Consider the following 25247-nt stretch of genomic DNA (forward strand, 5'->3'; position numbering starts at 1 on the left):
GGGGAGCTGTGGCACAGTGGTTAGCGTGCTGCGCTACGTACCCGGCGATCCAAGTTCGATTCCCATTCATGGCCTCAAATGAGTACCTGATGCGGTGTGTAAACATTGCTACAAGGCAGACAAAAGTGGCCGGACGTGGTGCTCGCCACTCAATTCCTCGTGTGCTGTGTCGGCCTTTATAGATGCTGCTCGCTAACAGAACTTTCCCCAAAAGTCTGTTAATGCTATGCGGGGAATCTTTGTCTTTTTGGAGGAGTCATATTGTAGTGCACTGCACTACAATCCTAGAAAAATTGGTTTGATTCCTGGCCATGTCCATCAGTGGCACAAGGTGTTAAAAACTAGTCGTGGTGTATTCGCTACTTTCACTCAGCCTTAAATTGAGCCAAAGGTGTCTCGGAGCGTTGTCAACTCATGTTTCAGATGGCGTTTGAAATAAGCAACAGGTTACGATTGTATTGTTAATGTAAGCCATTCCCTGGCATCTGGGGTGGGAGCTGAGTGGAGTCCACCCATTCCATCAGAAGACTCGAGTCACCAGCGATACGCCTGATGGTTGGCACCTCACCACATTCTCACTTTGACGAGTCATTGATCTTCCATTCATGGAAGAGTTGTTTGCAACACAAGCTCCCCACGTGTGCTGTGTTGTCACGAAGAGGCGCTCATGCAATGTCCGCAAGCCCCTGCGGTCTACAAGACTTAGTGTGTCGTCTCTGTCTCCGTATGTTGGTGCGTGCGTGCGTGCGTGCGCAGGGCCCTACAGAGATGCACATCCAGCTCATCATGGAGTCGCTGCTGAGGACCGTGAATAGAACCGTCATTGCCATGGACCACAACTCCCTTCTCATGGTGAGTTCCGGGCGCCCCCCTCCTCCTCCTCCTCCTCCTCCTCCTCTTCCCTGTGGCCATCAACTTCTTTTAATCTCTGCCAAGTGAATCCGCGTTCAGTGCAAATATCTCGCGTGCTCGTACCTTGTGGTTGCTTGTTCAGCGAGAGCACAAGCAACAGAATGCTCACGGCGCTGGAAACACATTTGTTCCTGTGAGATTAATGTACATAGCACGTATGTGTATGCGTATGTGTGTCGATCACCATGGTTCGTGAATCCATATCGTCTTGGTCTATCATGTGACCACCTGCCAGCGATTCTGCGACACACTTCCATGTGGCCTCAAAGTGTACCTAGCCAGACGCAAGCACCGCGGTGACGTAGCCACCACTTAGTGGCACTTGCAGGCTGCCGTGGTTGTTTTGTCTTTATGCGTGGGAGGCATTGGACATTAACATTGCACATCATTCAGTTAAATATTGAGGTTCATAGAATATGGTCAGCCTTAAACTAATGTGACATCTTGGATGAAAAACAGGACAGTGCACAGGACATATTGTACACAGTGTACTGGGAATGTGTAGTGAGTTTTTTCATCAACAGATTTCAATAAATTTTGATTTAAAGCTTTTGTGACTGCAGTAATTCATATTCTTAGCTCTTTCGGTAAAGTCACGTTGAAGGGAAACAATAAAATAATAAAATATATAAAACAATGAAAAATTCTCACGACGTTTCGACCATAACACAAACGGTCGTCATCAGGTGTGTCGGTTATTTTATTGTTTCCCTTCAACGTGACTTTACCGAAAGAGCTAAGAATAAGATTTCAATAATGTACGTTTGAACTTACATGACTGTGTTTGTATGCATACTTGCATATGTAAAGAGCTAAGAATAAGATTTCAATAATGTACGTTTGAACTTACATGACTGTGTTAGTATGCATACTTGCATATGTAAAATAACTGTGTATAGTGCATGCATGCACTTTTAAAGGTGCTGCACCTATGGTGATTTACACAAGACAAAGGCCCCGTAGAGCCTTGACAGGCTTTTGGGGCGTAACCTTATTTTATCTCTGTTTTGCATTTAATTATTTTAAAAAATCCACAACTCTTCGATTTCAAAAAGTCGCGTTGGCAGAGGTAAAGCTGTCGTAGAGAGTTTCCTTCCAGACAGAGTTTATAAAAGTACGGTACGTTCAAAAATATATGTATATTAACGCCGCCCGTAAAATATTGAAACGAGCATATGCGGCAAGCACGGTCGCTCAGGGAGCACCGGCCCAGGTGCACGCCTACCCAGGCTTCCAGGCGGGGCACCAAGACAGCTTTGACAGCAGCTTGTATCCCCTTCGTTGAGCAGCTGACGGAGGGCGCTCATTATGAATGCCCCCCTTTCCAACCCCTCCTCCCTCCCCCGTGTACGTGCGCGCGTGCGTTTGTGTCTGCTCGCTGGTGGGCAGGAGGCAGACACGTACCAAATTTTCCCTGGCGTGATAACAGACAAATTATTTCAGCTGATGCAGCAAAGCCCGTCAGCTGAGGCGATATTGAAACATAAGTGACCTTGTCTTTCTGCGCACCCATTCATTGCCGTTTTTTGACACGGCAGGAGGTTTTCTTCGCGTTCATTGCTCACGAACAAACGCCGGCAAATGTCTGCCGTGCTCACATCATTGCTTTGCTTTGCCCAAAAATTTTAAGTGACCATCCAGCTATGAACAGCTTTTAGCGATTCATGTTCATGGTATTTATTATCGTATTTTACACTTCCACCTCAAAGTGGAATTCCCATCACTTGTTCTAGTCCTATCAGTGGCTCCTGTTTGAGGAGGGGGGGGGGGTGTACTCTGTGATCAACCCACGCTCTTCACGATTGTTCAGTGACAGAATTCAATGAAGAGGAAGCACTTGGACACTGGTTGTCCTATTCAGAGACTGTTCCCCCCACTAAAAGGACGTGGACTTTCAACAACCGTCTCCAGGCCAAGGATGGAGACGAGCGTCGCCTCGTGCTCACTTGAGAAGGAGGGAGATACTCATAGATTTTATTTTAAATTCTAAACTTGCTTAACTTGTTTAACGCTCAACGCTAGAGCGTTGCTGTTCAGTGTGTGTGTCCGTGGGGAGTGGTAGTGCAATGGTTAGCGCGCTGCGCTACGAACCCGGCGACCCGAGTTCGATTCCCGCTCACGGCCAACACCAGTGGCTATTATATGAATCGGTCCTGGGCCTCCCCTAGGTCGCCTCAGCCTCAAATGAGTACTGGGGAGACAAAGGCGGCCGTGCGTGGTGCTGGCCACCCATCCCCTCGTGCGCCGTGCCGGCCTTCGTAGGCATTCATCTGACGGCACTTGCCCCAGCAGTCTGTTACGGCTATACGGGGGGATCATTGTCTTTGTATGCATGGGTCCGTTGCACGTTGTCAATGCGTGTGGCAGGTTAGCCAGGTGAGGACCCAGAGCGAGCACCTGTTGCTGCTGCCCTCCCTGTGCGGCTGTCCTCAATAAACCTTCACAAAGCAGCGCTAGGTGCTGCCCGAAGGGAGAGAAGATCCTTCAGGCGTCCTGTGGTTGCGAGTGCTTGGCGTCCACGTAGAACGTCTGCGTGGCTTTGGCTGAAGGCAGAGGGAGTGGTAAATGTTCCTTAGCAATGCTTAAATATTAGGTGCTGCAGTGTGCGTGCTCTGCACTTTGGTCACGTCGCGGCGTTGAATCATAATGATCATAGGGACATGAGCCCAAATCCACGCCGACTAAATACCAAATTCTTCCTGGGTAATTGCAATGAGCACCATTATGTGGCGAGTCAGCAGTGGTTTGATTTTTCGTAACAAATTGGTCCCTGCCAAATAAATTTGGCATTTCTACCACCAGCTCTCAACCGCTGACCTAATGCTCATATAATCTGTACCTTTTTAAAATTTGTCATAACCTATGTGTGTGTGTGCGTGATTTAATTTCTTGTGTGCATTCTTGATAGGTCTTCATTGTGATAATGTGCAACTTCCTCCACTAGCTCAATACCGATGGAAATAATCACTGCCCAATAATGTGCCTTGTGTTTGACTTGATGGCGTTCAGCCGGGTTCTTTGTTTCCAAAACATTTTGTAAAACTCAATACGTGTAATCACTCCCCTGATCTGCAACTTGAGTTTTATCGGCAAGCCCTTATTATTCGCGGGTGTCATGTGAACTGCGATCCTCTCCATTGCTCACAAAACCACGAGGGTTCGCGGGTTAAAGAAAGCGCTCGGAAAGGTCGCAAACTTCATCTCGGTTACCGTCGCGGAGACCAGTCTCTGCCATGCAAATCTCGAATTGTCACTCCCTGGTAAAGGCAGCCTTTGGAGGCCTGTGCCTCCCAATGCACCCGTATTGGGTGGAAATATCCATAGTGTCGCTTGTGGAACCGTCAAACGGCTGCAAATATCTCACAGCACCCCGATGCACAGCGTTAGTGTTCTGGCGGAGTCTTTATCTCATCCTGTGCGGGGCTGCGAGGGGAAACGAGATTGAGAATCAGAGACGGCCTTAGATTCTACCGCCAAGGCTTCATTTGTTTTATCTTTACCTTTTCTTAGTTGTGTTTTTTTTCCTTTCCTCATCAGTAACCAAAGGTAATCAAGGTCTCTCGTCTAATTTGCACATTAATAAATGGCTCATTTGCACATAAATAGGGTGCAGTGTCCGTCAGGTATGTGCACGGAGCGAGCCACTGGGCGCACGGGGAGTTCCTTGAAGCCTGGGCGGAGAAGCCCTCCCCCCGCAGGGGCTCCGCCGAGTCGTCCCGAGCGGGCGGGAAAACAAAGGCAGCAACTCAGTCCGGTGGAAAAGGTTAACCAGTGGGCCGTGCAGCCGGACATCTCGCGTGTCGGTGCACAAAGCCCCCGCAGGGGCCTAGTCTCCTGGGTTCATCTTCATTGTTAACCACCCAAATGTATGATTTATGATTCTGTGTGCGAGCATGTGTGGGAGAGCAGCAGTGTCGTGGTTCGCGTGCACTGCGTTACGAACCCGGCCACCCCAGTTCGATTCCCGCTCATAATTAGAATAATTATAATCCCATGAGCTATGAAGTAATTTTTCACGAATGTCATGTAAAATCGCGAATGACCAATAACAGCGGTGAAAATTTTAACCAGTCCTGGGCCTCCCCTGGATCTACTCAGTGTTGAGCGATTCCCAGGAGCAATGTGTAAACATCGGCACTTGTGAAAACGTGTGGTGCTTCCAGCAATTTCAGTTTGTAAAGAGAGAATGACTTGGAGGCGTGAGGAACAACACACAGGAGGGGAAAGCGTCATCCAGGCCGTGAACCGGTGCCAACATTTGTCCAAGCTCTGCGGTCCATTATGTTTTCAGATTATTTCGGTCAATTAATGTTTACATGTGGGAGGAAAGCAGAGCACCCCCGAGAGAAGCCACGTGTGCAATGGGGCAAGACACTATCTCATACAGAAGGAGGAACAGGTGGAATCCACAACTGCTGTACCACATTCTGGAGGCAAGCCCAGGGTATGGCACCTAGATGCCCACGGGAACAACATGTGTCTGTGCGATCCACCAACCCTCGACTCCGCGGCGCTGGATTACAGGCGTGCACCACCACTGCCTGACAAGTACAAGTTAGGAATGTCATTGCTGGATCAAGTTACTTGGAAGTTAAGAAAAATAAATGGGCATGGAGAAGATTTTAGATGTCATCAGGAAGATGAGGCTGCAATTCTTTGGCATTGCAATAGGCACCCAGTCATTAGTGACCAACAAGACCTGCATACAGCCAGGTGTTAGGGTGCTGTAACACTACAGGAAGTAAAGTGGTGACTGCACAACAGTCGAGGTGCGGTGGCTTCAGTGGCACTGGCCGTGATGACACCTTGATCTTTATTGACTTGCTGTGGCTTTATACGCTGTCTACATGTGACCGCATCTATAGGTGCCGTCCACAAACGGTGCACGCTTCTTTTTGTAAGAGGCGTTCTTGAGTCGAAACAGGACGTGTGGGGGAGTCGGCAGTACAGATGGCTGGAGGATGGGAGTCCCAGACTATTGGGTGGGGGGGGGGGTGCAGCAGAGGAAAATGAGCGACCTAATCGCCTGGTGAGAAAATCTGGACATGAATGGGGCCATGCTCTCCTGTGAGCCGTGTTGACGAGCACGAGGTCCACGTGCTGCTGGCAGATGGCACGTCCGTGGGAATTCAAGCCTCTCGCCTACGCGGGCAAAGCGAATGTGCTGAGGAGAAAGGTGCCGTTATTGAGCGGGTGAAGGGCAAGTGACTGCTTTCCTAATAAAGAGAACAGTTTGGCTGACGGACTTTCACAATTAATCTTGGACGCCGTCAAATGGCGTAATAATCGGACAGCGGCACCGTAGCACAGCTCAAATCCTGATCAGGGTACGATTCGATCCTGCCATAGGCACATGGAATTTCCACCCCCTTGCTTAGGACAGCCGACAGAGAGGAGTGCTGCCTCATTGCTTATTTAACCAATTTGACTTTTAGCTGATATTCAATGTGACTGCCAATTGTGCAGCACAGCAGACCTCCTACATATAACACTTATCAGCAGGCCACACTCACTTATGCATCTGCCAGTGTGTCCGGCTGCGTGATATGCGCAAGAGGAAACGCGGGTGGAATCAATTCCACTTCAATAAAAAAAACTAAATTGATCTTACAGCTTTCGTGCAGTTAACTCAAATTGCTGCTGTATATATATAAAAAAACACGAAACGCATATTCAGACGATTAACTCAAAGTCAAAGCGTCTCCATTCTCAAACAAGCATGGCGCTGTGCTCATCTTCATTGATGCTACTGAGCCAGTGGTAAAAATTCCACGTTCCCCTGGCTGAGGTTGTTCTCTCCTTGGGATGACCGCAAGTTGACTTCCCGCGAAATGCTTCGGTGGAATGAGGACGGGCTCAGCTGGTCCCGGAAACGCAATTAAACTCTCAACCTTTTATTTGTAAGTTGTAAGTCGAGCGCTGTAGCCACAGTGCCACCTGCCTAGCTGCTCCACGCAATGCATATACTGCCGAGTAAGCACAACAGATCTTAACCATCATTTACATTTGCAGTCAGGTCTCGTTTGAGACATGGGGGTTACATTTCATTAGGCATGGGATCGAGATTCACAGTCGAATATCCATGATGTAAAAACAGCACGGACACCACGATGAATATTCCCGCCGTCATAATCGGAAGAGCAAATAGCGTTCGTTCGTGAAGAGGGGTAGTGCGAGTCTTTGGGCGATATCTTTATGTTGGACTCCACTGGCTTTTGTGCCAATGAATTGAGGTGGTGAACACTTGGTAGGCCGACTGGGAGGACACTAGACAGTTGCCACTCTGATTATTGCTTTGATGGTTGCCGATAGGCGTGTAATGATTAATCAAATCACGCGTTAAAGTTGATTGTTACGCTGAAGATGCATGCTTTGAATTTCTGCATGTGACTAATTTATTTTAGACTGATCTGTGTACCGTTTCTGATTGTTTGGTGTGGCCCCTGTCGGTTCATGACGGCATCTCGCAGCCACCACAGATTCTGCAGGCGCCACAACGTGAGAAAAACGACTTGCTCTTGAATTAACCGTAGGACCGAATCACGGCAATTCGTCGACTTGCGAGGTAACGGCACGGGGGGAATTGCGACGTTTCTGGTTGTTGAGATCCGCAAGTAAAGCCATAAAAACCACTCGGTACATGATAAATGGTGGCCCTATGTCAGTGGTGGAAATTACACACCTTGACACAACACCCCGGTGCTCGTCAAAGCATGAAGTGAAACTTGTTTTCATCCCGTTTATGTTCACATGGTTGCCGGTGAAGTCATTTCACGAGACAAAGATATTTCCATCGGGAATCATTGTGTAGTGAGCAGTGTAATCTCCCCTCACGTCAGAGAATGGTGCCCAACAGGTGACGGAACTTCTTCTTGAATTCACTTTGGTGTGCCTCATATCCAACACTGGATGTCACACCATTACACAATCCGCACAAAGTGTTCATTACTTTGGTTTAACACCTAGGCTTTCGCGTCCAATATCAAATTTGCCGTGTCGGGTGGACACGCAGGTACGCCACGTTTCAGGTATGCCACGTTTCAGTGTCCTTTCCACCTCTGAGCATGCAAGTATGCTGGTGCTGAGCGCTACCTTGCGGTTAATTGCTTTTATAAAGCTCCCGTGCTGATTGGCCACTTTTTGCAAATGATCCGATTGGAGAGAGAAGCCAACGCTATTGCTGTGTTGCACTTTTAAGGCAGAAGTGCTGACGCGTGCCACCCTTTGGTGCGTAGAAGGAGAGGAAAGAGAGAGAGAATTGTCCTGTGGGCGCACTGGAGGTGGCAGGCCTGATCTGTGCGAGCGGGTATGCCCCCCCTCCCCCCCCCGTCTTCACGAGCGCCGCGCGCTTCCAATACGTCAGCAACGCTGACATTCAGTCCGACTTGTGTAGATGCCTCTCGCACTGATGCGTGCACGAGGCTTTTGCTCTTGCTATTTTCAATTACGTTCCGATTGTGATACATGGCATTACTTGTCGTGAGACGGGCACATTTTGATCCGAAACCCGGAGGGTGCGATCAGCGTAACGTCGCATCGTGTTGGAGAACGGCACCAGAGATTTTATATGACGGAACGACTTTTTTGAGTCACTTTAATAGGTCACTTATCCGGCATTGCTGACAAACCAAAATGTTTCATTCTCAGAGTGGGAATTTTTCCCCATTAAGCGACAACCAATTATACTGATGCTTTACGTGCAATCCGTTGATAGCCACGGTGAGATCATCAACTTGCCGCCGTTGGGCACCACGATCTGTTAGCTTGCAGCTTGCTTCTCGGCGTTGTCGGCCCAGCGCTTAAGCCTCTCGGCCGTCACTGTGTTTTGACCAAGTTGACCCTATTATGCGAATCCCCGTGTCACAGAGACAGCTGCTGTGGCAACCAATTTTCTCCTGGCAGCCTTCAGAGCTGGGGCCAATGCACGAGTTTCCCCTGCTCGGTATTCTCCCGCCCGACACTCCCTTCCTGTGTTGAGCCCACGTGCCCATGGAGGCCCAGTGCCGATCCGAGCCTCTAACAATCGTTCCGTTGAATGCGCCGACCGGAATTCTGTGGGGGGTTGACGGTCCGTGCGGTGATGGGACCAGGGCTAGCAAATGAGACGCGCCCTCTGGAGGTCGTGCGGCGATTGGGTGTCTAAGCTGTTACTGATTATTATTCGTCGTGTTTATTCGCCCCACTAGGCGTGGGTTATTTTTTTTCCAGGCAGACAAATTTCTCCCCCAGCTGTCTGAACATCCCAAGGAGCACACAGCTGAGACCGTGAAGCTGGCCTTGGTGAAAAAGAAAAAAAAACACACTTAAATAATAACAATGATTATACGTACGTTATGTTGATACATCTTCCAAAAACACATCAAAAGTTACCAAGTTTTGGGTTTGGTGTTTCGTGTGCCCCCTGCCCCAAGCTGTGCTTGAGCAGACATTGGTTGGAACCGGTGCTGAGGGGGTGGAAAATTGGCTCGTCCCAAGCTGTTCTCACGCCCCGGTAGCAGGCTGATATTTCCAATGAGCGGACGCCCGCCCACGTAGACAGCGACCGGCCGAGGGGATGTGGTGACTACCTCCATTTCCGGGGTGCGTTGGCCACCCCGAGCGGGTCTCGTGCGGCGGGCGGCTGAGATTGCTTTTCTTTATCATGGCTCGGCGCGGTGCCATGTGAGACTCGTGTCTGCTGCGCTGCCAAGTGGCCAGGGGGATTGGTTGGACAGCGAGTACATTTGTTGCCTGTCTGTGTACTTTTCAGTGCTTTTCACTTTACTTGCGGTGGTTTTCTCTGGGCGCCCCAGTTTCCTTCCAGATCCAAGAACATTCATTAAAACTGAACTCGCCAAATCCGTCAATGTTGAACGCAATTTATAGCAAAGACAAATATCCCCGTATAGCCTTTAACAGGCTGTTGGGGCATGCACTGTTCAGGAGCACCTATGAAGGCCGGAACGGTACACGAGGGGGTGCGTGGTCAGCACCACGCCCGACCGCCTTTGTCTCCCCGGTGGCGATGTTTACACACCACACACGGTACTCACTTGAGGCTGACTCGACTAGGGGAGGCCCAGGACTGGTTCAAATAATCGTCACTGGTGTTGGCCGTGAGCGGGAATCGAACCCGGGTCTCCGGGTTCGTAGTGCAGTGCGCTAACCGCTATACTATCGCTTCCCAGAAGGTTATAGAGTTGAAATCCCGGTTGGGGTTAACTCAGTCCATCTGTCCAGATTTGATGAAGTGACGGTGGGCATCCTTTGGATAAGTTGACTAGTCACGCCCAGGTCCACCAATGAAGATGACCTCCATCGTCATTATTTTGAAGATGGACACAACTTTAACCTGGAGAAAACATTGTATGTATTTATCCTGAGCCCAACATTGCAGCCTCCTTTTTGTTGTTTTTAACTTCTGGTATAGAGATCATCCTCGAGACGTCTTTTTGACTAAGAAGAGCAAGCGGGCTTAGGCAATACACATCGTTGGAAAGAACGGTGCCCGCTGGATTTGATCTGAGATGGAGCAGCAACGATGGGTTGTGGCATCACAAGACCGTGAGAGATGGCCGTGATCTAGGGTGGATAGATCCTGGCTCGTGATGGCGATGACATAAGTATTTTATCACGTTTAATCAAAGTTGGACATCTGCACAGCTTTGTCAGGCTGGGTGCTCGACATTCTGCCCACCACTAAAAATGGCTCGTGCCGTTGCCATGGCAGTAGTAAGCAGGGATGCGGATTTTTTGGTGAGCAGTCGCTCGAACAGCTGGTAATCTCCGAAGTCATAAATATTCCTGGCCCTGCCAATGAGCCTCTCACCACCACCGTGGCAGTGCATGCGCGGCGTTGGCATGGTTGTGATTTCACATCATAGTGAAGTACAGGAAACACGCCACGCTGAACCCGGCCACGCTGAACCCGGCCACCCTGAGCCCGGCCACCTTGAACCCGGCCACGCTGAACCCGGCCACTCTGAGCCCGGCCACGCTGAACCCGGCCACGCTGAACCCGGCCACTCTGAGCCCGGCCACCCAGAACCCGGCCACGCTGAACCCGGCCACGCTGAACCCGGCCACCCTGAGCCCGGCCACCTTGAACCCGGCCACGCTGAACCCGGCCACGCTGAACCCGGCCACCCTGAGCCCAGCCACCTTGAACCCGGCCACGCTGAACCCGGCCACGGTGAACCCGGCCACTCTGAGCCCGGCCACTCGTCTATGTGATAGAGGAACGGCTGCGTTACTCCGTCACGCTCGCACGGCACGTTCACTCCGCGCGGCGATGCATTCCCGTGCCACATTCATCATTGGCTTTGCATTTGCAACAAATGAATCGAGATTCATTTTAGGTTTTAATACGCTGTATTGATATTCAATAATGTGTTTAAGTGTACGCAGCGTGGGCGTGTTTGCTCGCGCGCGTGTGCATTTGCGTGTTGCGAGCGGTGGTGCTGCAGTTAGCGCGCTGCGCTACGAACCTGACAACCAGAGTTTGATTCCTACTCACGGCCAACACCAGTGACAGTGAATATCTCAACCCAGTCCTGGGCCTATTCTAGGTGGACACATTTGTACTTGGTGCAAATTTATACTTGGTGCAGTGTGTAAACATGACCATTTGGGTCATGGTTGGCCAACACCATGCTTGGGGACCATGCTTGGGCATGGTACTGGCCATCCACTCTGCTCGTGTGTCATGTTGGCCTTCATTACGTCCTAACTAACAGTCTGTGAAGGCTACATGGGGGGTCTTTGTATTTGCACACACACACACACACGTTGGGAGCGGTGGTGAAGTGTTTAACGAGCGGCTCTACGAACCTGGTGCCTCGTGATCGGTTCCCGCGCACGGCTTGACATTTGTAGCGGATATTTGAAGTGGTCGTGGGACTCCTTTAGGTCGACACAGCCCTCTCGCGGTGTGTAAACACTGGGAAGAAACACGGTTACCGGCCTTCTTAGGAGTGTACAGCTCCTTCGTGGGTGCTCGCAAGAGGCACTTGGCCCAATAGCGTCGGCAGTACAGATGTTGATGAACATTGCTATGAAGCCACGTTTGTTTGATTCCCAACCTTGCACATCCAGTGGCCATTGTATTCCGATCGAGTCTTGTCCATCACCTAGGCCGACGAGGCCTAAAATGGGAATTGCATGCAATGCGTGATATTCAGCATGGAGCAGACATTGACCGGTGTGATTCTGGCTGCACTGTTACACTTGTGTGTTGAAAAGGCCCTAATAATAGGTGCTTGCTAACAACATGTGTCTTTAATACAGAAGGCCAGGGAGGTTGGCTTTCTCTTTTAATACAAGTCACATCTGCCTGATGAAAACGAGCATGGAACAAATCTCATCACTCTTTGCTGCTATAAACCAGCGGTGGAAATTCCACTTTGACCTTGAACAGTGGTACTTGTTTTATCAATCCCAAAGGGATGATGGGCTGAGTAACCCCCTCATCGGGATTTGATCTCATGATTGTAAATTTGGAATGCCATCTAGCCAGATATATATTGTGCCCTACAGTTATACTATTGTATAGATATACAGTGGACTGAAGCACACTAACATAAGGAAGTTGGATCCTTTTCGTCTCCAGTCCTAGTTATTTATATTCACCAGAAATTACATTTTAATATGCTGAATTTTCAAGTCCATTGTCAATTGTAATCAAAATGCCAATTCATAAATTCGAAAGACGTCATTTGTTATGACTAAACGCGTGCATTTACGTTGACTGTAAATTACCACCTAAAAATTTTAAATCTCTGAAGAGTTTAATTACCGTGAAAAGTATGACTGACCTTGATTACGGTCAAAATTGGGCTGCCCACGGCCACAGTCAGGATTGTTTGAAAAGGCTCGATGCATTAGCGCTCGACTGAATGGCAGCTCATTACCCTTTGTAAACCTCCTGCATTCGGGACGTCACAGGGTTTTTGTTTGGCAAACGACAACGTCGTTATTTTTATTGGGGGTGTGTGTGCGTGGGAGTTTGGAGTGAGCGCCCCGTGCAGGGATGTAACGAGAAACACGGCGGCGGTGGCAGCAGAATTTGTCAACAACGGGCACGCTTAGATGGGCTTTCGTTTTGGAGAGATGCAGGCCTCGCTTATGTATCCCGGGCTCTCAGAAACGAGTTTGGCACTTTGTTAATGAGACGAACAGAGTTGAAAGTCATAGCCAGGTGACTTTCACGGAGTCTGCCCCTGTTGCCTATTAGTGACAACAAAGCAACGCCGGAGTCCCTTAACCTCTTGTTGAGAGCTTAGGAAGCCCGGGAGCACAATGACAAAGATCCCACGGATAGCCTTATCGGATGTTTGGAGCAAGTGCTGTTGACGAGCGGCGCCTATGAAGGCCGGCACGGCGCACGAGGGGGTGGGTGGCCCTGGCCGCCTTTGTCTCGCCAATGGCGATGTTTACTACACACTGGAGAACCAGGTACTGATTTGAGGCTGAGCCAACCGAGGGGAGGCTCAGGACCGATTCGGATGATGATGAACGGTGTTGGCCATGAGCGGGAATTGAACCGGGGCCGCCAGGTTCGTAGCGCAGCAGTTTCTTATCTGTAAACGAAAAGCGTGGCCGTGTTTTGATATTATTTCGGGAATACACGAAGAGAGCGGCCAGTTTGTCTTTGAGTTTCATTTCTTGAACTTGCACAGATCCAATAAAGCAATTATAGAATGTTGCTTTCAAAAACCATATTCAGGATACACGTTGTAACCCTCCGAGCCGTGTGTATGCGTGTATGTATGTTGAACTTCTTTCACACCGTAGGTAGCCAACCGTGCGCACGCGTGTGTTTGTCTAGTGATGGGGGAGAGGTAGTGTAGCGGGTAGCGCACTGCGCTACGAACCTGGCGAACCGGGTTCGATTCCCGCTCACGGCCAACACCAGTGACTATTGTCTGAACCGGTCCTTGGCCTCCTCCTAGATCGACCCAGTCTCAAATGAGTACCTGGTGTGGTGTGTAAATATCGTCACTGGGGAGACAAAGGCGGCCGGGCGCGATGCTGGCCACTCACCCCCTCGTGTGCCGTGCTGGCTTTCATAGGTGCTCGATAACAGCACTTGTCCCAACAGTCTGTTCAGGCTATACGGGGGATCTTCGTCTTTGGAATGATGGGTGAGAGGTAGTGTAGCTGTTAGCACTCTGCGCTACGAATCCGGTGACCCGAGTTCAGGTCCCCACTAGGGGAGACAAAGGTGTCTGGGCAAGTTCAGAATTAGAATATGTATTTATAGTGGAGTAATCCGATAAGCTATTAAGCTGTTCTTCACAGATGTCCAGTCGGGGCGGGTATAAACGTTACAACAAACAGTACAAAGACACCACGTGATAGTGGCGCAAAATACAAGAACGGTCAACAAATAACCCAAACAAATCAAACTTAGCCAACCCCATCCTACCGGGCAAAGCCCACTGAGGTATGTTCTGTGGCATACCAAGTCAATACGCGTTTGCTACCATTAATTTACCCTCTGGCCCACAAGACACGAGAGGAGACGGGGGTCTCTCTCTCTCTCTGCGTGCGCGGGCACGGACAAACGCACGCGCGCGGTCCCGCAACGCCGGCGTGCCCATCAGCGGCCGGCGTGCCCATCAGCGGCCGGCGTGCCCATCAGCGGCCGGCGTGCCCATCAGCGGCCGGCGTGCCCATCAGCGGCCGGCGTGCCCATCAGCGGCCGGCGTGCCCATCAGCGGCCGGCGTGCCCATCAGCGGCCGGCGTGCCCATCAGCGGCCGGCGTGCCCATCAGCGGCCGGCGTGCCCATCAGCGGCCGGCGTGCCCATCAGCGGCCGGCGTGCCCATCAGCGGCCGGCGTGCCCATCAGCGGCCGGCGTGCCCATCAGCGGCCGGCGTGCCCATCAGCGGCCGGCGTGCCCATCAGCGGCCGGCGTGCCCATCAGCGGCCGGCGTGCCCATCAGCGGCCGGCGTGCCCATCAGCGGCCGGCGTGCCCATCAGCGGCCGGCGTGCCCATCAGCGGCCGGCGTGCCCATCAGCGGCCGGCGTGCCCATCAGCGGCCGGCGTGCCCATCAGCGGCCGGCGTGCCCATCAGCGGCCGGCGTGCCCATCAGCGGCCGGCGTGCCCATCAGCGGCCGGCGTGCCCATCAGCGGCCGGCGTGCCCATCAGCGGCCGGCGTGCCCATCAGCGGCCGGCGTGCCCATCAGCGGCCGGCGTGCCCATCAGCGGCCGGCGTGCCCATCAGCGGCCGGCGTGCCCATCAGCGGCCGGCGTGCCCATCAGCGGCCGGCGTGCCCATCAGCGGCCGGCGTGCCCATCAGCGGCCGGCGTGCCCATCAGCGGCCGGCGTGCCCATCAGCGGCCGGCGTGCCCATCAGCGGCCGGCGTGCCCATCAGCGGCCGGCGTGCCCATCAGCGGCCGGCGTGCCCATCAGCGGCCGGCGTGCCCATCAGCGGCCGGCGTGCCCATCAGCGGCCGGCGTGCCCATCAGCGGCCGGCGTGCCCATCAGCGGCCGGCGTGCCCATCAGCGGCCGGCGTGCCCATCAGCGGCCGGCGTGCCCATCAGCGGCCGGCGTGCCCATCAGCGGCCGCCGCCGCCGCCTTGTTTGGTCTACAATCGAAGGCGCCGCGTGCACAGCCGCTCGCCTCGCCAACGCTTCCCGCCACCGCCTGCCGGGCGCCACCGTTTGGCGGGGGATTTACGAGCGCCGTGCAAGTGCCGCCGGGACCGTTTGATCTCACGGCACCGTCGACCGCTCGCCCGGCGTCACCGCAGCAGCAGAGAAGTGTCGCTCGGCCGGCGCTCGGCCTGGCGCGGACACGGGGGGGGGTGGGGGGGGTGGTTGGGTGCCGCGTGCCCCCCCCCCCCCCTTAAAACTTCCAGTTGCGTTCTCTCTCGCTCGCCTCTGTTCGCCCGAGGTTCTCGTAGATTTTCCCTTTATCTCGATGTAAATACCGTTTTTTATTAAATATCAGTCGGAGACGGGGAGAGCAAACACCGCAGCGGGGTTCATAAAACAAGCGGAAGCGGCAGGGTGGACGAAGGTGGAAAGTCTGGGGACGTTAAGTGGTTCTCGGATGTAAATGTTTTACTGAGCGATTTCAGATGAATTTGAAAATATTTCCTTCTCATCCACAAGGACTCTGATCTGCGAATATCGCTGACAAATATTCTAATCTTTCCCTTGATCATCAAATAAAATAAACAGATCATCGCAATGAAATATTTTTTCAAAATAGAAATGAGATTCAAATGTAAGCAGTGACCAAGGGACGTTCGATATACACTTGGCTGAAATGTATTAAAATATCACATTTAAAAAAATGCAAATCGATCGTCATAGTCATGTACAGACGTCTGGTTTAATATATTCCATTGTGCTTTGTGTTGTGTTCTCACGCCAATTTCAAAGTGCCATCTTGATCTTCTCCACAGGTGGCCCTGAGCCAATTGTGTGAATCCCACGTCCTTGCCGGGGCTCACTCTCCGTAGCCCCTATTTCAACTGCAGGGCCCATTAATCAACGTGTCCAATCGTACTCAATTTCACCTTGTAAATTGCTCAGTGCTTTATATGAACATCAGTGCTGGGATGACGGCTGGGTATGGTGTTGTCCAATAACTTTCTTCTCTGTCATTCCACATCATAGATTCTCACTCGCAGCATCTTCCCTTAGCAGTCCATTTGAACTAAAAGGAAGATGTCCTGTATTTCCATTTCAGGTCACAGCGATGGGCGTACCATCTCGAATGAACCGCATGTCATTGATTTTAACACACGTTTTATTTCTGGGTCATATCACACCACTGAACCCTGTAGCGCCGTATGCACCACTGAAACTGTAGCGTCGTGCGCGCCACTGAAACCTATCGCGCCGTACGCACCACTGTGTGCGAGTGTACGCCGCACGCGCCCGCTGACGAGCAGTGGCGTTTTGTCGGTGATTGACGTGCGCCGCCGACAGGTGAGCGCAGTCGAGGGTAGCGACATTTTGTGTCTCGTGCGCCGAGGGACAGGCTCTCTGTGCGCGCGCATGCGCGTGCACGTGCGTCTGTGCGCGCGTTTGAGCTTTGCGAGTGCTCATGTGGACCTTGTAATTATCGTGTGACAGCTGCCTTAATTGTGGGCTGGAGGGCTGGAGCACCGGGGCAGGTTGTAAACACAGTTCGTGGTTTTTTTTTAATTTCACTGCGAAAGCAAAAAAAAATACCCAGCAAAAGAAGGCTTAAAAAAACGCCACCAATCATCTAGTGCGTCACTAAAACATTTTGATGACTAAGCTTCGGCAGAGACACTCGGAATTCAGGCGACACTTTTGTTTTAATTGTAATTACGGTTCGTGTATAATATACGAGCAGCCATGCGTGTGTGCCGCGCACGTGGGCTTCGCTGCCGTGTGTAATTGGCCCGAGGTGTTGTGTCATCAGTTTTTCCGTGTGTCGGGGGCCGTTTGTCTGCCTGCACAACCCCGTTTGTTTGCTCTGCAGTTTCCAGCCTGCGGTGTTATTTGGTGGCCTCGGGCAAACAACAGAGATTTCATCGACAGATCATATTTATTATAATGATTCCATTACCGTACACCGTGCAACCCTATATGTAGTCAAATGAGATTACGATGACCTCACCAGTTCGCACGAATTGAGTGTAGCAGCCCACGATTAAAATGTGTAAATCCTTTGCGGGCGAGCCGTGTTTATTTGTACGGTATTTTGTTTTGAATGAAATTTTACGTCCGAGTCAAAGGTGTCACCCTGACCCAATGACAAACGGGGGCCGCGCTCCCCTCTGCTGCTAGCACTGAGCGACTGCTGACAATTCTACATTCTCGTGGCAAGATCCAATTGCTGTCTGAAACCTCTGATTATTTGACTGTTCCCGAAGCTTTTCAACACTCCACTTTTCCATGGCTTTCTCAGGCTCCTGGTCTCTGTTTTAGACCTAGGGCTTCTGCTTAACAGCTGGAATAAAATAATTCTACAAAATCATGCACTTTTACGTCTGTTCTCCCTTTTAACTAACACAGCAAGTGACCTGGAACTTTCCAACACAGTGGCACCGTGGTTAGAGTGCTTGACTCACCATTCGAAGTTTGCGAGCTCAAGTTTTGGCCAGAGGTCAACCCACTCCATAATCTTTCCTGGGTGAGTCCATAATTTTAATCTGTGGGAAATCAAAAATGGTTGTCCTATGAATGGACTTTCACCTGACATTGGAATGTGGAAAATTGCCCAGGTAAGCAGTGTGTTAATTCTTGTTTCAGCATAGAGACACTGAGTTATTAAACATATGGCTTGGCAAGTAGACACATCGGGCTGGTGCCTCCTATGGGTCCGCAATTACATTTTTTTTTTCAAAGATAGGATGCAATAATTCCAGCCCCACGACAAGCTGGTCAAGCCAGTTAATTTATTGGGAGCCTCATGCGCATGTATTAAAATTGCGACACTGTATCACCAACACAAATGGGGAATGGTACTGAGACTCACAACACGTACAACTGTGAAATGTCTACTTTTCACGTGACACTACCATCTGTTTGAGATATTCCATTTCGTGAGACTGGTCCAGACCACGCGTGAGCGTCGCCTTTCTTATTGCGTCGTCCACAGAAGATTTTCTTATCGTGGCTTTCTGTCATCGGCTTTTCAAGTAAATTAAATGCTGCGTGGGATTTTGAGCGACGCTTATGTTTTAAAGCGCGTTTTGGCTGTGGATTTGAGCGGTGTAATCTAAGGAGGGCACCGACAGCAGCTGTCGAGAGAGTTTGGGGGGCAGCTGCCACGGTAGCGAGAAGATGTTAACTACCTCGCCTGGTATGCAGGAGGTCGTGGGTTCGATCCCGACCTTGATGCCTACTGTAGTATGGAGCTTGAATGTTCTCCCCGTGGTCGTGTGGATTTTTTTTCCAGATCCTCCGATTTTCCCTCCACATTTAGAATCGGCATGCGTTTCGAGTATTTGGCTGCTGTAAACTTCCACTTGATGAACCATTTCGCCGGGCTATCATCTCTGGCCAGGTCACTTCTGAAAAAGAGCGATATAGCTCAGTGGGCTTTACCTGGTAAATAAAATATATTTTTAATAGTGTGAACAACGCCACCAGGTCGTCCGAGGGTCTGTGCATGCGTGCGTGGGAATGTCCACATACACAGATTTGTTCGTTTTAATCACTCTTTGCATTTGGCCGCCCACGTGCATGCTGCACAATTTAAAAATGGAACGCAATAACTTTAAACGATTTAAAGGTTTGTGAAAAGGTGACCGAATGAATGAATTCCCTTCTATAGGACTGGCGACGGCTCATCCTGCAAAAGCGACATTCAGGATCCGCTGTTTGGCTGCGTGTGCGCGTGCGAGTGAGCGAGTGCACGTGTGCGTTTCTGCCTTTGTCGATGCCCGTGACTTGAGCCCTTTTTTATCGCCTGATTGTCTTAGGCTGCTGTCCAAAGTGAGAATAAGTGAATGTACAGTGCCATGCATTAAAGTACCCCTCTACCTTTAAACCCGAAGCCTATCGCCACATCACCCAGAACGCTTCCAATCTCATCACAACCCAGAGGCTAAGCATAGTCAAGCCTCGAGGGAGCTTTGATGGGAGGCCACCGCACACAAAACAGGTGCTATAGGCTGCTGCGGGAGCTACGTCGTGTGCGACACAGGGCAGTGCGGCAAAATCCATCGCGCCTTCACCAACCCCCGCACTGACCAGCGGGGTCAAACAACCCCCATGACCCTGCGTGGTGTGGGGAGGCCCTCATCCAGCAGTGGATTGACGAAAGGGGCAGCTCATGTACTTGTACCTTTAACCCATGGAACATAATGATCATCATCAGTCAAATATCATTTCAATATCGAGCGTGCCAAACGTTGTTGGCACGCTCGATATGAGTCCATGAATAGGTGCTCACTAACATCATTATTACCAGAAGAATATATCCACAACAAAAGAGCGAATCTCCATTATTGAGTGCTCGAGAGCATATTCTTTACCTTCGTTTCAGTCAGGTACGTGCGATGTACGTGCGATGTACGTGTGTGTGTGCGTGTTTAGTGGGGAGCGGTCGTGCAGTGGCTATGGCCATGCACTACAAACGCTTCGACCCGAGTTCGATTCTCGTTCTCGCCCAGCACCAGTGACGATGATCTCAACCAGTCCTGGGTCTCCCCTAGGTTGACCCGGCCCCAAATGAGTACCTGCTGCGATGTATAAAAATCGCCTCTTGAAAGACAAAGGTGGCCAGGCATTGTGCTCGCCAACAGCAAGCACTTTGCCCCAACAATCTGTTAAGGCTATACCGAGGATATTTGTCTTTGTGTGTCAGTGCGTGTCCATGCACTTGCGTGTTCGCCCCGGCGGCGTGCGTATATATGCGTGCATGCACGTATTTTCACATTTGTATGGAAGTGTGCACGTGCGCTCCTGTGTGTATGGAACTGTGCACATCCCTCATTTCGGCACAGCTCATCATATTCTTCGTGCGTGTCTGCCCAGGTGCGCATTCTTTTATATTGCAGTGCGCGGTGCTTTTCTGCGTTGTGTGTATGCCCTGGTGCATTTCCTTCGTTATTGCGCGGTGCGATCCGCCCCGCGGCAAGACTGAAGGCATTACGCCGCGATGCACTCGTCGCGGCTCTCTGATGAAGCGGGACGTCCAGCGTAGTGAAGTCTTATTTAGCAATGATCGCGCAGGGGAGAGAAAAAAACACATTTTCTTCGTTTTACCACGATTTAAAGTGTGCATTTTATTTATATGCATTAGGATTTTTACGAGATAAAAAAAGTGCTATTTTCCGTAGCTTTACAACCACTTTTAAGTGCAATGAGAAAACCACTGTGGACTACATCTGTGATGTGAATTTTAATGCGAAAGTGTTTGCACTTTTTTCTTTACCCGTTCGCTTTTTTTCTGAGGATTTTTTTGTTGTTGCACCATTTGATTCGGGCTCTGCTCTCGCAGTCGAGGCACGAGCCTGAGGGAGTACGATTCATCGACTCGTCGCTGCTTGCAGGATCTAGCCGAAGAAAGGAAGCAAGTGGCAGATAAGTTTGGTTGCATGAGTCTCGCTGGCCCTGGATGACCTTTTAACATTGACTTGCCGAACGCAGAGAGCAAGGTCACTTTGGGGAATGGCCCTTGGAAAATTATAACATGGATCTGCTATCAGTGTCTCCCTAATACCACCGCTTACCAGACATTTCTCCTTTTAACCGTGTAGAGAGCGGCTCGATACAAGAATCTCATTCAATATTGGCACGTGTAGAAATTTAGCCATTACGGCTTTCAGATTATTATCCATAGGTCATCGCGACCGATAACACTGATCCCGACTCTTTTTTTCAGCCATATCTTGATAACTTGGCACATCTTGATCTTCTTACACCTGCTGGCACATCTTGATCTTCTTACACCTGCTCCTCCAATGACTGCTGACCTCTGGATACCAACTCCCGATGCCAGTCTTGGCAAGCCGTGCTCCGGTATGCGTTGCCTTCCCGATTGCGGCTCCTCTTACGAGATTATATTGGCACCTTCTCGTATTCTGAAATGACCTCCCCAACTTTAATATCCTCTCCAACTTTAATACCCTCTCGTATATTTATCATAATTCGTCACTTGCACCAGTATCCTGCTTTGTCGTAGCTTTTTTGTTTTTTTAAGCCGGGCACTCTTGAGTGTACAGTGATCCGTAAACTACTACTACAAACATCCATGTCTGAACGTTTCTTGTGGTGCTTTGTACGTGCAGAAGGGCGGTTTTATTATCAGTCATTGTGTTGATTTAGGTAAATTGCAGTTCTATAGCGTTAGGATTGCTTTACTGAACAATTGCTCGATTTGAGAAATGAGTGCAGAGGCAGTCAGGTGTCTCGGGTGAGCGGGCGGCGGGGGGTGGAATACCGTGCCAGAGTATTGTCTGGGTTCCACGGAGAACCCGAGGATCCATCGTTGTGTTGTAAGCCAAGCTCGCCACGAGTGGTTTTATCCGCTCGTGGTGAAACCGGGTTAACAAGCGGAGCGAATTGACAGCCTTAGCCTGGTCACCAATCACTCAAAGGTGATTTTAGATTTAACGTTGCTAACCGTGCAAACAACTGCATTTTTCCAGGGAATACGCGTGTCTGGTTAAGTGACGTACAGAAGTTACCTGAAAATAAGAATTAATTCCGTTGGAGTCATATTCCGTGTTACCGTTCTCGAGCAGCACGCATGATATTTTGCGAGCAGAAATTACGCGATCCCACGATACCAAATAGCCCAACGGGAATATATAGTTTGTTGAAAGGAAAAACAATTTGAATCCAGTTTAACCTCCGGTGTGTGAGCCTGAGAATTAGGCCCCGGATGTGAACATCACCAGAGTCATTGCACTGGACCCACGAGTACAGCACCCGCACCCTCTTCGACCCAGGCCGCCTTCTAAATATTCTTGTTCCCCCCCCCCCCTCCCCACTGCTCTCTTTCTGCCGGGCAAAATAAAATCATGATATAAAGTGCATAATTCATTCTTAAACGGATCTTATTAAACAAAAATGGGCCGAGACTGAATATCGCAAGTGCCGCCAGGAAGGAGAGAAATAAAACATGCTTGAAATGAATCCCTGGGTGAGCCACACGTGCCGTTTCAGCCCTAGGGCGTACTGCAGCGTAGGGGTGCTGGGGCGGGATGGGGGGGGGCTATGGGTGCCGCTCTGTGTTTCTGCAACGTATCTTTAAGTAAGGGTCCTTACGCAGCCAAAAAGAACTTGGCTCTGCTGAAGAAGCAGTCGTGCAGAATGCTGGTGGGAAATTGCACCATATCGGCCGCTTTTATTGATTCTCCGCTTTGCATTAAGCCCCAAGCGCATGCACTAAATTGCTCAATTCTCGCAGCGCTTAATGGTACAACAGACATTAAAAACCCTACATGACAGTAATAATGCAGGTTATTGTTTACCCAACAATAATAAGGCATGTGCGGATCAGTGGCTTCTCGATAGCTTAGGGGGTCGGAGCTTACATTCCCGTCGAGTTGATGGTTCGATCCCCACACTTTCCCGTATAATTATGTGCCTGTGATTAACGTAGTGGAGTGAACGTTGTATGGCTGTGTCACAGTTACTGTCCAAAGCTGGAGATTCAAATCAAAATCAAAGTGGCCCTTATGCTCACAAAGTCACGGGGCAATGCTCATTTCCGTTACTGACCTTGAGGCTGTAGCGGAAATTGCATATTGTTTTGGCGGGGGCGGAATTCTCTATATTGTACTCTTTTGATTTCTGACAAAGTGGGGCTCATTTTAATGACCCTGAAGGGACGATGGCCTGAGTTGACCACTTCCTGAGATGAGTGCACAGCCTCCCACGATGAGTTGGGACGCGTCCGTTCTGCCACAGCACCAAGTGGCTGAGCGAAATGAAGCTTCGCGGGGAGTTAAATTGCACACTGTTAACATTCATTGCTGCCACTTACCTCTTGAGGTCTACGTTGCAATTTACTTCATTTCCATATTATTTTAAATAAATACGTAGGTTTTTTTAAAATACAAATTCTAAGAGGCTCTTTGGACAGACGAGCAACGTGGCCGTTCTGCTGTCTGTCAGCAGCTCTTCAGCATTGTGGAAACTCCACGTTCCTATGGTGGGAGCCAAGTTCTTCCCACGGGCAAGAGCACGTTTAACTTTCCGTGAAAAGTGATCGTCGACGCGTCAACCCCGGAGGAGGAGCATGTGGGCCGCAGTTCCATTCCCCCAAGCGTGTTGAATAAAGAACGCACATTTGATGCGGAGCATTGAAGGGAGGGAGCAAAACACGAGCGTGCACACCGTATTACCGCCGGCACTACAAACAACTCCCCCCCCCCCCCCACCCGTGCTGAAGGTACGTGCAGATTGATTCATCGATTGATGGGTGGCGCTCACCCATGGGTGTGTAACACGGCCGTCGCATCGATTGGCCACGCCGGCGCTCTGCTCTAAAACACTTACTCATGCACTTTGGCTGCCGGTGAGTGTCCAGCGATGCTTTGCTTTTTAAGCCCCCCCCCCCTTCCCCTGCCCCCCCATCTGAGCGGTCTAATTGGAGGCGCGTCCATTCTGAACCAGCGGGTTGAATGATTCCTGTTGAGCACGAGCAGTGCACGGTGACCGGTGGCAATGCTCGGGCACCGCAAACACGGGGGGGGGGGGGGGGAGGGGGGTCCGACATCCACACCCTGGGCGTAAACCTACAACTGCTGTGGCATCTGGCAGAAGGAAGGAAGTGATGGCGAGGTGGGGTGTCATCAATGGCTTTGGATGTGAGGTCTCTTGAACCTGAACTTGAATGCTTCCTCATCCACTCCAGATTCACTGCTTCTGAATGTGGGGATGGGATGGGGGGGGTGTAAAGGGGAGCACTGCTGTGCATTACAGAGCATGGATTCCCTCAGGGCCCCCCCCCATCCTCTCAGGGCCTCCCCTCTCAGGACCCCCCCTCTCAGGCCCCCCCTTTCAGCCCCCCCCTTTCAGGCCCCCCCTTTCAGGCCCCCCCCCTCTCAGGCTCTCCCCCCTCTCAGGCCCCCCCCTCTTAGGCCCTCCCCTCTCAGGGCACCCCCTCTCAGCCCCCCCCTCTCAGGCCCTCCTCTCAGGCCCTCCTCTCAGGCCCCCCCCTCCTCTCAGGCCCCCCCCCCTCAGGGCCCCTCTCCACTACTTCCTCTGTGTTGCGCCTGGGTGATTGAGACCCGCTTCCTCTATGTTGGGGCTATAAAGTCGACACTTATACTTTGCTGGGCAGTTGATGAAGCGTTGTGCATATTGTGCGTGGCCATTTTAATTTGCAGTAAATACAAGTGAGCTTGTTGGGTGTCTCTGATTTTTGTGTGTGTGTGTAAAGCTGCAGTTGAGTCATTTAATAAAATAAAATACCATCAGCTCGTGTGCAGGGGCTTAGGTGGATTATTACATCGCGGGATTGTGAGAGACGGTGGCGACATCGGGGAGGACTTCATCCAGCAGTGGATTGACCATGGCTGGCGACTGGTGCTGAATAAACTCTATGGCTATTGTCCTTTTCGGAGACCGGCACCTATCATTGGGATGAGAAATTTCCACCACTGGCTCAGCTCCGCCGACAAAGACGAGTGCTGGATCACTGCTCCTTTAACCAGGGAGACACTTTAACCCTTTTTTTTGTTACGTTGTGAGTTTATAAAGTGGGTTGAGCGATGTGTCCGACGTCATGGCACGTGAGTGACCAGGATTTCTGGCTCACATCATCGGTGTAATGAAGGCACACGCTGCTGGGCTCAGGGCAATAAAAATTGTAGTTTCAGCGGATGGTTCGGCTTGCGGCCATCGTTCACACACTTGTGCTCTCGTCCTTTGAATATCCTACAGATTGGAAACTCG

General features: G+C 50.8%; 1 protein-coding gene across 2 annotated transcripts in view; it reads left to right on the top strand.

The window, feature by feature from the left end:
* The window catches only part of LOC116940448 (dedicator of cytokinesis protein 1-like), a 337619-nt gene that overhangs the window by 133582 nt on the left and 178790 nt on the right, over positions 1-25247 (top strand). For both annotated transcript variants that reach the window (XM_032950283.2, XM_076065949.1), the window contains exon 27: positions 757-852. In XM_032950283.2, the coding sequence (XP_032806174.1) occupies positions 757-852 (96 nt within the window). The remainder of the gene's footprint in view (positions 1-756; positions 853-25247) is intronic.

Source organism: Petromyzon marinus, chromosome 9, assembly GCF_048934315.1.
Source record: "Petromyzon marinus isolate PM22_M1 ecotype Great Lakes invasive population chromosome 9, UKy_Petmar_22M1.pri1.0, whole genome shotgun sequence".
Lineage (NCBI taxonomy): Eukaryota > Metazoa > Chordata > Hyperoartia > Petromyzontiformes > Petromyzontidae > Petromyzon > Petromyzon marinus.